We start from the raw sequence: 16,261 nt of genomic DNA on the forward strand, positions 1-16,261 counted from the left end.
CCTTGCTGTGCACCAGGGGACAAAATCCAGGGTTAATTCCCAATTCCTCTCTGTCCCTCACACACCTGAGCCCCAGAGACACCAAGTAAGAACATAACAACAAATCAAACGTCTCCTTTATCTAATTGCTGTTAATTGCATTAATTGCATAGCTCTGAAGCACTCCCCACCTTAATACCCTCCATGGCTCCACAGCTAGACATGACCTGAGAGCCTAGCAGGACAAAGCGTTAAGAAATAGCTGAGTCTTCTCGATGGCAGTGGAGCCTGAAGGGTCCCCTGGGAACTGAGTGGGCACTAAGCCCTGGGCCTGAAGGAAAGGGCACAAACCCACACATGCTGGACAGGCCAAGAAAAAGTACCCTTCTGGTTCTGGTACCTTACCCTGTGCTCATGCCTGAAAAAGCACCCGCCTTCCCGCTCAGTCTCTCCAGCAGCCCTCTCTCTACTCATCTGGACCTACGACATCATTTCTAGAAAGACCCATCACAGACACCCTTGCCAATCTCCCCTCCCCTCCTCTGGACACACTAAGAGGCCAACCAAATTGCAGACAAGAGCTACATGGACAGAGAAAATGTCACTGCTCCAGCTGAGGCCAAGAAGGAGCGGGCCGGGGTGTTCCATGTGATTTAAGGCAAACAGAGCCCAACTCTAGAGAAAAGAGACACAATCCGGTAGCTGCGGAGGGAACAGCCTTATCTCCACAAATGGTCCAGGCATCCCTCTTGGCCAACCCTAAGGTTTCCTGAGGCGTCTTTAGTCACCAAGGTCTCTCTGCGAACCTCCTATCAGAAACAACTCCTCCTGCCAGGCCCACGCAGCGGCAATGCCATTCTCTCAAGGGGCCTCTTACACCCGCCCTCACCCCACCCAGTGTAAGGCTCTGGGCCAAATGGGTGAGGGCTGGGAGCAGCCTCTATCACTAAAGGAGGCAACCCAGCTGTCACAAGTGACAGATGTCATCCACAACGCCAAACTCGGCCTGCAGCAGCGTCGGAGAGGCGGGCACAGACACAGGAGCCCCAAAGACTGAGAACAGGGGTCTCTAACCCCTAAGCAAAGTCTACGGGTTCAAGGTGAATGGCTCCCAAGCACATCTCTCAAAATGGAGCTGCAGAGGAGGGCTGGCCCGCCAGAGTAAAGGAGGAGTGGAGCTGCCGAAAGCTGGAGGGCGGCGGTGGGGTCAGGGGAGAGCCCTGAGAAGGTGGGCGCTGGGCTTTCTCTTTAAGTCCCCAAACATACCTGTCCCCTCCGTCCTCCCCCACATGGACACGCCTGGAACTTCCCCTCAGAGGCCACAGACCAACTTTCTGCAGCGAAGGAGGTGCGCGGAGCAAAGAACCGGCGCGAGGGCGGGGGAAATGGGAAGCTTCGACTCGGCGCCCTAAGGGAATGAAGAACTGAAATACTGGGAGATGGGAGGGGGCTGGCTCACGCGGACCACCAGCCCCCAGGGCCTAGCCAGGGGCAACCTCTGGGCCCTAATGGTTCCCACCGCCCGGGCTGGGCAAGCAGGAAGGGGAATACCCTGCACATCAGGTAGCAGAGTTTCAGGACTAGGTGGCCCGGTCCTACCTGCAGTTCCTGAAATTCTCCCTCCAGCTCGTGCCACTCGCGCTCGCAACGCTCCAGCTGGCCGGCCATGGTGCAGTGGTGCGAGGCGGCGGGGGTTGCTCCTGCAGCTTGGCGCGGCCGGCCACCAGCACCCCACGCCTGTCCGCTTGCCGGCCGCCTTCCGAGGCACCAGCTGTTCCTGCGCAGCGGGAGCCACGCGCGCAACTGACGTCACAGCCCCGGCCCTGGTGCCCGCCCCACCCCTCGCCGGGAGTCAGGCCCTGCGCATGCGCACGCTCCGCCCCGCTCCGCCCCCGCGCGCCGGGCGCCTGCCGGGGGATTGTTGTAGCTTTGCAGAACTTGGAAGGGTCTACTGCTGCCCACCTTGGGAACGCTTCTGCGCCTCCAGAATCTCCCTCGCCTAGTCTGGGTGGGGAACTTGTCCGCAAACCGCATTTGTAGAGCTTATTTTACTTAAATTGTGTGTATTGGGGGTGTCTGCGGTCGGGAGGTAGAAGGGAGATTGCGGAGGGGGGAGCATTGCCTTAACTGAGCCAAAGCCAACGACGGCCTGGAATGCCAGAACTGACGTTCACCATCCAGCAAGGTCGCCGGGCAGGGCGGGGAAGCGCAGAGAGGGCCCTGTCATCTCACATTGTCATTATTTACTTCAACCAATACATCCTTGATCCTGCCCTCTAAGACTCTAGGTGACTCTCTTGACAGCTGTTTCTGTCGCTCAACTGATATAACCACCGCAATGCTAATTGAATCCAAATTCCCTCACCTCCCGGGCGTGGTCCTGCAAGATCTATCCCTGCCTAGTTTTCGAGTCACATCTCCTATCTCATCCCTCTCAATAAGTACTCTCCAGCCACGGTTTTTGTTTGTTTTTTCTTCCTGCCCTTGCATGGAATATTCTTCCCTCTAAATCTTCATATGGTTGCCTTTTTCTCATCATTCTAGCCTTAGTTCAAATGACACCTGTATTAGTTTCTTAGGGCTGCCCTAATTACAAACTGGGTTAAGTACCACAAACTGGGTGGCGTGAACAACAGAAATGTATCCTCTCACAGTTCTGGAGGCTAGAAGTGAGAAATCAAGGAGTCAGCAAGATCATACCCCTCTGAGACTCTGAATAGAATCTTCTCTTGCTTCTTCATAGCTTATGGTGGTGGTGGTCAACCCTCAGCATTCTTTGGCTTGCAGCTTCACCCCTCCAATCTCTGCCTCTGTTTTACATGGCCTCTTTCCCTACATGCTTGTCTCTGTGTGTCCTCTCCTCTTATAAGGACACCAGTCTCCTTGGATTAAGGGCCCACCCTACTCCAGCATGAACTCATCTCAGTTTAACTAATTACATCTGCAAAAACCTAGTTCCAAGTAAGGTCACATTCTGAGGGAGTGAGTATTAGAACTTCAACATATCTTTCTGTGGGACAAAATTCAACCTGTAACAACACCTCTAAAAAAAAAAAAACTGCTCCTGAACACCCAACGGGTCATGCCTCCTCCCAGTCACATTTCACCTGCTTTATTTCCTTCATACAACTTACCATTATATGAAAGTGTTCATCTCCATGTTGGTTGCATGTTTCCCTCCATGGGTATATAATATAATCTCCATGAGATCTTAGGGGTCTTGTCTCTGTTTTGGTCATCATTGGATCCCTAAAGCACACAGTAGGCCCTCAATAAATATTTGTTGAAGGAATAAACATTAAAGATCATCTACTGCAGAGGTTCTCAACTTTTGGGGTTCATAGACCCCTCTGAGAACTCTGAATGGGGAAAATGCACAAGAGCACACAGAGAAACATTTACAGTTCTTATTTGAGGCGTGAAAAAGAGCGTGACTTACTCAAGATTCCCAGCTAATTAATGACCAACTTTGATTTATGATTCTCATCTCTGGGGGTTGGGACTTCAACATATCTTTTTGGGAGACAATTTAACCCATAACAACACCTCTCAAAAAGGGTGAAACAGGATTTTTTTTGCAAGCCTGTTTATTGTTGACTGGATGTCAGATGTTGTGAAGTCTACCTTGTTGCCTTCCACCTCCCTTTTTCTCCTCCTCCCCCTCCTCCTCCTTCTTTTGTATTTTAGTAGTTCTAAAAAATATTCTTGAGCTTTATATTGGATGTGGTTATTTGGAAACCATTTGATCCTTTTGAATCTTGCTTTTTTTTTTTTCTTGGCTGCGTTGGGTCTTCGTTGCTGCGCGCGGGTTTTCTCTAGTTGTGGCGAGTGGGGGCTACTCTTCGTTGCGGTGCACGGGCTTCTCACTGCGGTGGCTTTTCTTGCTGCGGAGCATGGGCTCTAGAGCACAGGCTCAGTAGTTGTGGCGCACGGGCTTCGTTGCTCCGCGGCATGTGGGAACTTCCCGGACCAGGGCTCGAACCTGTGTCCCCTGCATTGGCAGGCGGATTCTTAACCATTGCGCCACCAGGGAAGCCCTGAATCTTGCTTTTAACACTTACCTGGGACCAAAAGAGTGCTCAGCCTGGAGCTAATTTTTCTCCACTACTGAGGCAAGACCAGTGCCCACGAATCATGAAGTTTTCCAGTCTGGCTGGTGCAGGAGCAGGCTGTATTCCTGGGCCTGTGTAGGTGCCACACACTCGTACCTCTGATCATTTCAGGTAGCTCTTTCCCTGGCCTCCGGTAGTTGTACTTGCAAGCATGGGTTGACCAGGGCTCGGCTGATCCTAGAGGGGACTCTTTGCAGACCTCTGGATTCTCCACGTGCAGCTGTCTCCTCTCTAGAATTCTTACCTCCTTGGTTTCCCTGGACCCTCAGCTCTGTCCTCTCAACTCAGGGGGTCTTCCAGGCTCCACCTGGGGTCCCCCTGCCCTGTACCATGGCCTGGAAACTCTCTCAAGACAATAAGCTGAGTGACTTACCTGGCAGTCCAGTGGTTAAGGCTCCATGCTTCCAATGCAGGGGGCGCGGGTTCGATTCCTGGCTGGGGAACTAGGATCCCACATAATGCATGGCGCAGCGGAAAAAAAGACAATAAGCTGGACAGTCACAGGGCTAACCCCACTTGTTTCCTGTGTCTCAGGGATCACTGTCCTCCATTGACTGATGTCCAGTGTCTTGAAAAAACACATCATTTCATATATATTTTCTCCATTTTTTTGTTGTTTCAGGTGAGAAAGTAAATCTGGTCCATATGACTGCATCTTGGCCAGCAGAAGTCAGCATGATGCAGTTGAGATTCAGATGATTATTGTATGTTTCCGTAATGCATTCCTTTTTCCTTTGCTGAGTGTATTTCATTGTATGGATGGATCCATTTGTTTATCCGTTCACCAGTTGAGGTAACTTTGGGATGTTTCCAGTTTGGCTGGATTATAAACAAAAGTTTTTAAATTAAGTTTTTAAATATAGAAGTTTTAAATGTAAATTTTTTTAATTAAGAAAAAGACGACAGTTTCATATAAAAATCCAGACTTTTACTTTCTCTTGAAAAGTGGAAAGATCTGGCCACACCGGGCTCATGTTCGTGCTCGGCAGTGGGCCGGACCAGAGGAACACATGTCCCCTTCACAGGAGGCTCGCCAGCTGCCACAGTCCCCTGCAGGCTCAGTTGTACTGCCCCAGCCTACTTCATGTAGGCTGGAGACAGCTGAGCTTGAGACTCCTGATACAATGTGTCATGAAGCTTGCAAAACCAGATAAATCACTCACTTGGTGAAAAAACAGAAAATAGTTTATTTAATTGGGGTTAGTAGAATCAAAAAGGAAATCCAGGGCCTTGAAGGATGAATTAAATGTCACCAAGCAGAGGATTTGGGATGACGATCCCCCTTTACCTATGCTTGCAGCTGCTCAATCCTGGGCTGAAGAGGCTGGCCTTGCCCCCCAGGAAGAGCTAGGCAGATGTACCTTCTCTGCAAGCTGGCCAGCGGTCAGGTTGCAAATCTTAGGGACTGTTCTCTGTGGGGTCAGGACTTTACGTGCATTATTCACGAGCCTTTCTGTAGATGGCACAGGCTGGCCACCCCCATCAGTGTAGCTGCTTCGGTGCCAGAAGTATCAGATCTTACCTGGCTGCCACCCTGTCCCGGTTTCTGCCCAAAGAGCTTTCAGACTCACTCATCAGCTTCCTGGGGCTGGATGTGCCTCTTCTTAGGGTTTTTTTTTTTTTTTTTATGGTACGCGGGCCTCTCACTGTTGTGGCCTCTCCCGTTGTGGAGCACAGGCTCCGGACGCGCAGGCTCAGCAGCCATGGCTCACAGGCCCAGCCGCTCCGCGGCATGTGGGATCTTCCCAGACCGGGGTATGAACCCGTGTCCCCTGCATCGGCAGGTGGACTCTCAACCACTGCGCCACCAGGGAAGCCCTCTTCTTAGGGATTTTGACCATGATACGTGAGAATGTGCGTTGCAAGATTCCTCCCCCTGCCCCTCCCCACACCACCAGGGGGAAATCTCTCCTATTTGCTTATTTTAAGGCACTCTACTTAGGGACCTACCAGCTGCAGAATTTGCTCAGTCAGCTGGGGAGAATCACAAAGGTAGCAAACGCGAATTCCCTGGTGGTCCAGTAGTTAGGACTTGCTGCTTTCACTCCCCAGGGCTAGGGTTCAATCCCTGGTCTGGGAACTAAGATCCCACGAGCCTCGTGGCGTGGCCAAAAAAAAAGAGGAACACATAGCACCTACTATGTGCTTGGCGTTCTTCTATGCACTTTATGTATATGTATTAATGCATTATGTATATGTATAATGCACGACGACCTTATGGGTAAGGACCTTTATTATCCCTATTCGACAGGTAAGTACTCTGAGGCATGGTTTCTCCAGGTTTCAGTGTGCTTTAAACCACCTCCTGGAGATCTTGTTAAAAGGCAGATTGTGATTCAGTAGGCTCTAGGAAGGACCCGAGATTCTGTAATTCTACAAGCTCGCAGCCAATACTGCTGGTTCAAGGACCACACTTGAAATAGCAAGAGTCCAAGGTACAGAGAGGTGAAAGAACTTTCCCCAGCTCATCCAGCTACTGGTAGCTGTGTTACTTATGCACTGCAGGATGCCAAGAGCCTATTCTAAAATAAGAGCAGCTGCCCAGGGAGAACTGAAAATTCCAGGGACTTTTCCTTCGTCTGCTTCCCACAAACGCCCTTGCTCAAAATAGTTCCCCCCCCACAAAAAAAATAGTCCCCAAGACTGTAACAAGCAATTTGTGTGAAGATGGTTATAGCAGCATTTGTCAGATCAGCCACACACTGGAAGCATCCCAAGTGCCCCACAAGAGGGAAACAGTTAAGTAAGCTGTAGTCTGTCTTGGGAATTCCCTGGCGGTCCAGTGGTTAGGACTGAGCGCTTTCACTGCGGTGGTCCGGGTTCAATCCCTGGTTGGGGAACTAAGATCCCGCATGGTACGAGGTGCAGCCAAAAAATTAAAAAACAGAAAAAAAAAAAGCTATAACCTGTCTATTTCATGTAATACTATATGGCTGTTAAAAATCATTATGGGAACTAAATGGATACCTTTAAACAGGTATATTAAAGCATGTTAAGTAAAAAAGTAGATCTCCAAATAATGTATATATACTGATTAAAGTTATATGATCATTCGTGTACCCTGAAAGAGATTGGGTGAATTTAGTATAACAGAAATAGTCCAGCATATGGTGGGAGGGAAGAAGGAAAGAAGGGAATTGAAAGAATTTCTCTTCCAATAAGTAATATTGGGGCAAGTGAAAAAAAAAAAAGAAATAGTCCACCCTATAAACTGATGGAATTTTCTTTTTTCTGTTAAAATTTAAAATAATTTTTAAAAGAAGAAAACAAACCAACAAAAATTTATTGGTGGCACTAAATAGAGCAGTTTTGATGGAAAACGTAGAGGCAAAAGGGTTTTAAAAGTAGTCTGAACACAGTAGATTAAACCCAGGTTTTTTTGATTTTTTTTTTTTTTTTTTTTTTTTTTGCAGTACGTGGGCCCCTCACTGCTGTGGCCGCTCCCATTGCGAAGCACAGGCCCTGGACACGCAGGTTCAGCGGCCACAGCTCAGGGGCCCAGCCGCTCTGCGGCACGCAGGATCCTCTGGGACCGAGGCACGAACCTGTGTCCCCTGCATCGGCAGGCGGACTCTCAACCACTGCGCCACCAGGGAAGCCCTAAATTTTTGAATTTTATTTTATTTTTTATACAGCAGATTCTTATTAGTTATCCATTTTATACATATTAGTGTATATATGTCAATCCCAATGTCCCAATTCATCACACTACCACCCCCCCATAATCTTTTTTTCCTGAAATGTTGTTCAGGTGTTTGATAGAAATTTTAAACCCCTATCTTTCTGTTCACAGGTTTATAATGTAAACAGTATTATCTGTTAAAATTTATTTGTTTAGTATTTACTCTCCAGGTATCAAAATGTCCTTTATGTCCTAATTCAGTTATTTGCATCACTGGGCCTACCTGGGACTGTAAAGTCCTGGCTGGCTGGGGCTGTGTGATTTACTAGTCAGACAGACCTGAGTTCAAATCCCAGCCCTGCCACTTGCCAGATGCGTGACCCTGAGTACATAATTCGCCTTCTCTGTAAGTTGGGGGTTGCTCTGTAGGATTGTTGTGAGGACTAAAGGAGATGATGTAGGTAAAGTGCCTGATACGTAAGCACCAGAAAGCACTAACTTTATATATTTGGGTTTTAAAAAAACAAACATTTTATTTTGGGATACTTTTTTTTTTTGGCTGTGCCGCACAGCATGTGGGATTTTAGTTCCCTGACCAGGGATCAAACCCGCCCCCCCTGCAGTGAAAGCACAGAGTCTTTTTTTTTTTTCCTTTTTAAATATTTACTTATTTGGCTACGCTGGGTCTTAGTTGTGGCATGTGGGATCTAGTTTCCTGACCAGGGATTGGACCCGAGCCCCCTGCATTGGGAGCGCAGAGTCTTAACCACTGGACCAGCAGGGAAGTCCTGGGGTACTTTTAGATTTACAAACATAATGGCAAAAATAGTGCAGAGAGTTCCCATTTACTCTCCTTCACTCATTTTCCCCTAATGTTGACAATTTACATAACCATGGCATCTTTATCAAAACTAAGAAATTAACAAAGGCATATTACTATGAACTAAACTCCAGAATTTATTCAGGTTTTACCAGTCTTTCTACTGATGTCCTTTTTCTGTTCCACGATTCAATCTGACACCACATTTAAATATCATGTCTCCATATTCTTCTGGTCTGTGATAGTATCTCAGTCTTCCTTGTTTTTTTCATGACCTTGACAGTTTTGAACAGTAAAATGTATATATATTTAATAATAGCTTTATTGAGCTATCAAGATGATTAACTTTATGTCTCAACTGACTGAGCCACGAATGCTCAGGTATCTGGTTAAACGTTATTCTGGATGTGTCTGCAAAGGTTTTTCCAGAAGAGATTGTTTGCATCAGTAAACTGAGTAAAGCAGCTTCTCTTCCCCAATATAAGAAGGCCTTGTCCAATCAGCTGAGGGTCTGAATAGAACAAAAAGGTAGAGGAAGAGAGAATTCTCTCTCTCTGCCTGACCCATTAAGCTGGGACATCAGTCTCCTGCCCTGGGACTGGGATTTACACATCAGTTCTCTTGGTTCTAAAGCCTTCAGGCTCAGACTGGAGTTACACATTTTGTTTATCCATTCATCTGTAAATGAAAAATTTTTTTTCCACTTTTTGATTATTATGAATAATGCTACTATAAACATTTGTGCACAAGTTTTTGTGTGGACACATGTTTTCTTTTCACTTTGTATTACACTTAGGAGTGGAATTGCCTAGTCAGATGGTAACTTTAACATTTTGAGGAAGCAATAAACTGTTTTCCAAAGTGGCTGCATTTTACATCCTCACCAGCAAAGTATTAGGGTTCCAATTTCCCCACATCCTGGTCAACACTTGTTATTGTCTCTGTTTTACATTTTAGCCAACCTTGTGATTTTGTGTGAAGTGTATCTCACTGTGGGTTTTTTTTTTTTTTTTTAATAAATGTATTTATTTATTTATTTTTGGCTGCACTGGGTCTTCATTGCTGCGCGTGGACTTCCTCTAGTTCCGGTGAGCAGGGGCTCCTCCTCGTGGTGCACGGGCTTCTCACTGCGGTGGCTTCTCCTGTTGCAGAGCACAGGCTTTAGGCACGCAGGCTTCAGTAGTTGTGGCACACGGGCTTAGTTGCTCTGCAGCATGTGGGATCTTCCCAGACCAGGGATCGAACCCGTGTCCCCTGCATTGGCAGGCGGATTCTTAACCACTGCGCCACCAGGGAAGTCCCTATTTTTCCCATTCTGTGTGTTGATTTATATACATATACTTTTTAACTCATCCAAAAAATCTCAAACTTAAAGAAAAGTACAAGTACAGTACAAATAACGTATTTTTCAAACCCATTCAGCATAGATTGCTCATCCAGTTCACCCCATCACTCCTGAATACTTTAGTGGGCATTTCCCACAATCGAGAACATTCTCCTAATCAACCAAAGTACAAGCATCAAAATCAAGAAATTAACACTGATACATTACTCCTCCTAATCCTCAGACCCCATTCAAATTTCCCAATTGTGCCAAAAGCGTCCTTCATAGTAAATGGATCCAATCCAGGCTCACCTGCCGTGTGTAGCTGTCATGTCTCTTTAGCCTCCTTTCATATGGAACAGTTCCTCAATCTTCCTTCATCTTCCTGCTCTTGACATTTCTGAACAGGACAGGACAGTTACTTTGTAGAATTTTCCTCACTTAGGGTTTGCCTAACAGGTCCTCTGATTAGACTGAGGTTAGGTATCTTTGCTGGGACAACCGCAGAAGTGACGCTATTTTCTCCTCAGTGCAGCTCAACAGGTGGCACAGAATTCCAATGTGTCCCACTACTGACGATGTTCACTTTGCTTGATTAAGGTAGTGTCTTCCCGGTTTCTCCCCTGTCAAGTTACTCTTATTCCCTTTGCGAGTATGTTATGGGAGATACTCAACTACGTAAATATCCTGTTCTTCATCAAACTTTCCATTTATTTATATCAGCACGAACTCATGTTTTTTATTTTAGTCAACGAGTTATAATCCATTACTATAACTATTTTGATGCTCAAGTTCTCACAGACTTGGCCACTGAGATTCACTTTTAGCTGACTTCTGTGACCTTTTGATAGATCCCCATCATTCTTCAAGCATTTCCTTACTTTTTTTTTCTAATTTATTTATTTTCTATTTATTTTATTTTGGGCTTCGTTGGGTCTTCGTTGCCACGCAGAGGCTTTCTCTAGTTGCGGTGAGCAGGGGGCTGCTCTTTATCGTGGTGTGTGGGCTTCTCATTGCAGTGGCTTCTCTTGTTGCGGAGCATGGGCTCTAGGCGCATAGGCTTCAGTAGTTGCAGCATGTGGGCTCAGTAGTTGTGGCTCGCGAGCCCTAGAGCACAGGCTCAGTAGTTGTGGTGCACGGGCTTAGTTGTTCCGCGGCTTGTGGGATCTTCCCAGACCAGGGCTCGAACCCGTGTCCCCTGTATTGGCAGGAGGATTCTTAACCACTGTGCCACCAGGGAAGCCCACATTTCCTTATTTTTTGACACAAAATGATGTTCCAAGCACATCTTATACTTTCCCAGCTCCAACTCTGAAATCAGCCATTTCTCCAAGCATTCCTGGTTCTTTCCAGTGGAGAATGGCATTTAGAAACCAAGTTGGTTTTTTAAATTAATATATTTATTTATTTGGCTGCTCCAGGTCTTAGTTGTGGCATGCAGGATCTAGGTCCCTGACCAGGGATCAAACCTAGGCCCCCTGCAATGGGAGCGCAGAGTCTTAACCACTGGACCACCAGGGGAAGTCCCACCAAGTTTGTTTTGTTCTGTTTTTTGTTTTTGGCTGCGCCATGCAGGATCTTAGTTCCCTGACCAGGGATTGAACCCAGGCCCTTGGCAGTGAAAGTGTGGAGTCCTAACCACTGGACCACCAGGAGATTCCCTAGAAACGAAGTTCTGGGTACTAGATGTGTGTTTTCATCACTATGGGATGTCACTATTCTCTTCTCTCTGAGGACAGATCTAGGGACTATATTTATATATTATGCATGTATATATGTACACATTTACACCTTTATTTATAACTCTATTTATAAATATTGAAAACCATGACTTCACACCAATATCCAATTCCAATCCACAGAGTGCATTCTAGTTTGTCCCTTTCCAGATTCACTATTCCCCTCTCCAGCAGTGGGAAACCTGGCTCCTGTCATCCTTAATATATTTACTTATCTGATCATTCCTCCTCATATGTAACCAATTTCCCATGGCCACCACCATCCTGTCCCCAGTCCTGAGGCCAACCTTGCCCCAAATAAATCTTTTATTTTAAAAAATATTTATTTATTTATTTGGCTGCACCGGGTCTTAATTGCAGCGTGTGGGATCTAGTTCCCTGACCAGGGATTAAACCCCGGCCCCCTGCATTGGGAGCGTGGCGTCTTAACCACTAGACCACCAGGGAAGTCCCCCAAATAAGTGTATCTTAATGAGAAGGATGATGAGCACGTTGATCTCTTTGGCTTGGTGTCCAGATTAAAACGTCTTTTTTTCTTATGTGAAAACTTACCCAACCTCCAGTGGCCATTATCAAAGAAATGTGAGTGGAAGGAAGTGCTTGATAAAGATTTAGAAACTGAACACTTCTTAATTCGTCTCAAAAGCCATCTAAGAATGTTTGAGGAATGTATTTATTATTAGAGATCTTTGCTGTCCTCATCTGTTGTAGACACAAAAAGCCCTATATCCTGGGTCCCAGCCAACCCTGTTATTTTGGAGGCCCTCTGTCAAGCAACAGGGAGAAAACATCCAGTGTCTTCGATGCATTTGAAGAATTAGGTCTGACAGTTCCCTAATGAAGCCACATTTACCAGGTTCTTTTGTATAATGGTGGATATTGGAGGAAGATTGTAGGTAGTGGGAAATTCACCAAAATGTTTTCCAGTCACCAGGGGAAGTGTTGGCTGCTTTTTGGTTTTGGTTTGGTTTGCTTTTGAGCCTGCAAGACTAAATCTTATTTAATTGCGCCACCTGCTGGCAACTTCACAGAATTTCTTTTTCTTCCAACAAAAGGCAAAAATCAACAGATTTATCACAAATAGTCTTTTTTCTTTCACCTGAAAAACTACTACTCACAGAGCTAGGGTGGTGGAAATATGTCAACATTCTTCATCTTTAGTAAAAAAAAAAATTTGCTTTCCACGTTTTCAACAATGAGACTATATTACCTTTTTATGGTGACATATAATGTATACAGAAAAATGCATAAATTGTATATGTACAGTTTAAATAGCAATCATAAAGAGAATCTGTGTGACTAAGACCCAGGTCAAGAATAAGACATTGCCAACAACAACAACAAAAAGAAGACATTGCCATCACCTTAGATAACCCCAGACCCCTCTTCCCTGACCCTAACCTTCTCCCTCCCTTCCCCTAAGGTAACCACTATCCTGATTTGGGGGATAATCATTTGAGCATGAATTACTTTTAAGCAGAAAACAACTAAAGTATTAAGTTTAAAAAAATAATGTAGGGCTTCTCTAGTGGTGCAGTGGTTAAGAATCCACCTGCCAGTGCAGGGGACACGGGTTCGAGCCCTGGTCCGGGAAGATCCCACATGCCACAGAGCAACTAAGCCCGTGTGCCACAACTACTGAGCCTGAGCTCTAGAGCCCGCAAGCCACAACTACTGAGCCCACATGCCACAACTACTGAAGCCTGCGCGCCTAGAGACCGTGCTCTGCAACAAGAGAAGCCACCGCAGTGGGAAGCCCGCGCACCGCAACGAGGAGTAGCCCCCACTCGCTGCAACTGGAGAAAGCCCGCGTGCAAAAATGAAGACCCAATGCAGCCAAAATAAATAAATAAATAAAATAAAAAATTATTAAGAATTTCAAAACAGTGACAGCAGAATATTAAGCCAAGCACAAGGCACTTCTGAGCATGAGGCCCTGTGTGACTCCCCTGTGAGGAGGGTTGTACTAACTGGTGTATTTTGAGTCCATTTAAGGGTTTCCTTGTTTGCATTTTCATTATTTTTCTGTTCTTTATGAGGTACCTATGAAATAGTTCATTCCTTTCAGGGCAGGTCCATTCTTGGCTTGGGACCCTTCTAAGATGCTATGTCTCAAGGAGAAAACAGCTTAAAGAGAAGGTGGCTACCCAAATGAGAAAAGCCCAGTAAGTCTCTGAGCAACTTCCTAAGGATACCCAAGAATCACCTTTCCTTCCCTTTTCACGGTTTGCATCCTTAATTAGAATTCATAACTTGGCAGTTTGGGAGGTTTTACTGCCTGCCAGGTTGAGACTTTTTAGACAGTTTTCCCAACTTCTCCCTGTTCAACCAATCACTGTGGTCAAAAAGTCACCTTCTGCCTCATTCCCTGCCGGCAGAGCAAGTTCAAGAAAACACAGTGGTTCCTGGCCACTGGATTTGGAGCCAACCTTCCTCAGCCTGGCATCTGGACCTCCTCACTCCCAGTCTACCCCCACTCTGTTCATAGGGCGTTCAACACGATCTCCCATGTTGTGTGAGGCCATCCTTCCACTTTGGTCAAGACAGCGTCCGGAGTCACTACACTATCATGCGTACCTCCAGGACCTTGCCCAGGGTATTTGTATCCCTGAACCCTGCCGTCCTTCCTTTCTGAGTGTGAACTCGTCAAGGGCAGGGGCTGAATTATATTCATCTTTTCATCTCCAGTATCCAGCACAACGTACATATAAAAAAGATAACACGTTTTCCACAAGGAATCAAGTTGATGAACTGACACAGGGGACTTCGAAAACATTTCTAACTTTTACGTCACAAAATCACACTTACCTCTATGCAGACTTGTTTCTCTTCTGGCTCTTATTCAACATCTCTTCCTAATGATTTCCTGTCTGGGATTCCTGACTAGGACCTACTCTTATGTGGGCGAAAAGATGTGCCCTATTTTTAAAAAAAAATAATACTTCTTTTCAACCTGGCACATAGTCACCCAAATGTGTCCTTATTGAGTCCCGAAGTCTTTTAGAATACAAGAATTCATGGGGGGACTTCCCTGGCGGTCCAGTGGTTAGGACTCTGCGCTTCCACCGCAGGGGCCCAGGTTCCATCCCTAGTGGGGGAACTAAGATCCCACAAGCCCCGCGGTGCGGCGGAGAGAGGGGTAAAAAAAAAAAAAAAAGTCATGGGGAAAAAGAAAACAGGGAAAATTCTTTCTCCCTAAAACCTTTATTTAACACACATGTAGAAAAGAATAGTCTTGTAAAACGTTTCTAAAATCGAAAATTAAGTTCCAGTGATCACATTCTGGCCTTACATTTCTAGTTTCCGTAATTGTGCAGCAGGGCATTTGGGCGGCCCCGAAATTCAGCTTTCCATTCAGCCACTCTTGCCGCGCTTTCTCCCTCCGCCCTTTCGGCTTTGGCACACGATCCCGCCCACTTCCGGCAGAGGCGTCCACAGCGCAGGCGCAACCCCTGGAGCCATTCACCGACCTCCTGGTCTAGTGCCGAAGTACGCGCATGTGCAAGAGGGGGGCGGGGCTGGGTAACTGGGAGGGGGAAGGCAGGTCCACGGAACTCACGCGACTGTCTCCGCCCACCTAAATAGGCAGGAGCAGCCGAGAGCCGCCTCAGAGTTAAGGCAGCGTACGCGCAGAGTGAGGAACGTGGCGAGGAATGAGTGCAAGCGTTTACGCACGCTCATTTAAATAAGGCAAGCAGCTTCTCGCGTCAGCTCTGAACCCGCCTCCTTTCTCTCTGTTTTACCCGCCTCTGACTTTTAAAGGGCCAGAGAGATCTTTTTCACCGAATTGCTTTTAAAAAAAATTTTGAGAGCCTTCTGTGTGCCGGGCCCAGCTTACATTGTCTTCTGTGTGCATTTTCCAATTTTCCTTTGTAATACGTGTCATAATTACTTTAATATGTATATTTTTGCGTAAATTTCTTTCCCCGCCCTAATTGTACCATTCCCTTGGAGGCAATTCTCTGAAATGGGAGGCAATGTGGTGTTCTGAGCAGGTCTTCCTAGGTCAAAATGTCTAAGATTGAATCCTGGCTCAGCCACTTATTTTGCTCTTTTACTCTGGGTATCTTCCTTAACTTTTGTGAACCTAAGAGTTTGCAGATTTTAAAAATGAAGGTAAGGCTAACTACCTACCTCATAGAATTGTTGTGAAAACACACGTACATTTTAAAAAAAACTCTGTAAAGTACCAAGTACTGTGCCTCATACCAGCTATCTATTAAATATATAGTAGTCAGTAGTCGTTAAGTGGAATTAGTCAGAAAATAGCTTTATAGTTTCTGTAACATGGTTCCAGATGGTTCTTCAGGAGGATTTAACTAATTGCCAGGATGGCTAGTGGTAGGTAATGGTGCATTTTCCCCCACAGTGTTCGCAATATCACAGTCCATCATTTTTACACATTTTTCTAGTCTAGACAGTATGTAATGCATGGCAGGGTTATTTTAACTTTCATTTCTTTAATTGCTGGTGAAGTTGTGCATATTTCCTTGGGATGATTGATTAGCTGTATTTCTTTGCCTAACAACTATTTTCAAACACCATAATTTCCACTGGCTTATCCCGGTAGACATTATGTTAGGTTCTGACAGAGCATTTCCTTGACCAACTTAAAAAAAAAAAAGGATGGGGAGCTGTGGGCAGTGAAAGGAAACCTTGCAAGGA

The 16,261-nt window shown here is 46.0% G+C and overlaps 1 protein-coding gene across 8 annotated transcripts in view; it reads right to left on the reverse strand.

Moving 5' to 3' along the window:
• The window catches only part of TMEM120B (transmembrane protein 120B), a 63,796-nt gene extending 48,840 nt beyond the window's left edge, over nt 1-14,956 (reverse strand). For 4 of the 8 annotated variants that reach the window (XM_060118120.1, XM_060118122.1, XM_060118119.1 and 1 more), the window contains exons 1-3: nt 14,405-14,956; nt 4,465-4,910; nt 3,114-3,228 (exon numbers count right to left, since the gene is read on the reverse strand). In XM_060118120.1, coding sequence (XP_059974103.1) covers nt 3,114-3,221 — 108 coding nt within the window. In that variant the 5' untranslated portion in view covers nt 3,222-3,228; nt 4,465-4,910; nt 14,405-14,956. Of the gene's footprint in view, nt 1-1,578; nt 1,754-3,113; nt 3,229-4,464; nt 4,911-10,169; nt 10,258-14,404 lie in introns of those variants that run through there. The other 4 variants (XM_060118121.1, XM_060118115.1, XM_060118117.1 and 1 more) reach the window with 3 other exon arrangements.
• Nucleotides 14,957-16,261: the final 1,305 nt, after the last annotated feature.

Source organism: Mesoplodon densirostris, chromosome 15 (assembly GCF_025265405.1).
Source record: "Mesoplodon densirostris isolate mMesDen1 chromosome 15, mMesDen1 primary haplotype, whole genome shotgun sequence".
Classification (NCBI taxonomy): Eukaryota; Metazoa; Chordata; class Mammalia; order Artiodactyla; family Ziphiidae; genus Mesoplodon; species Mesoplodon densirostris.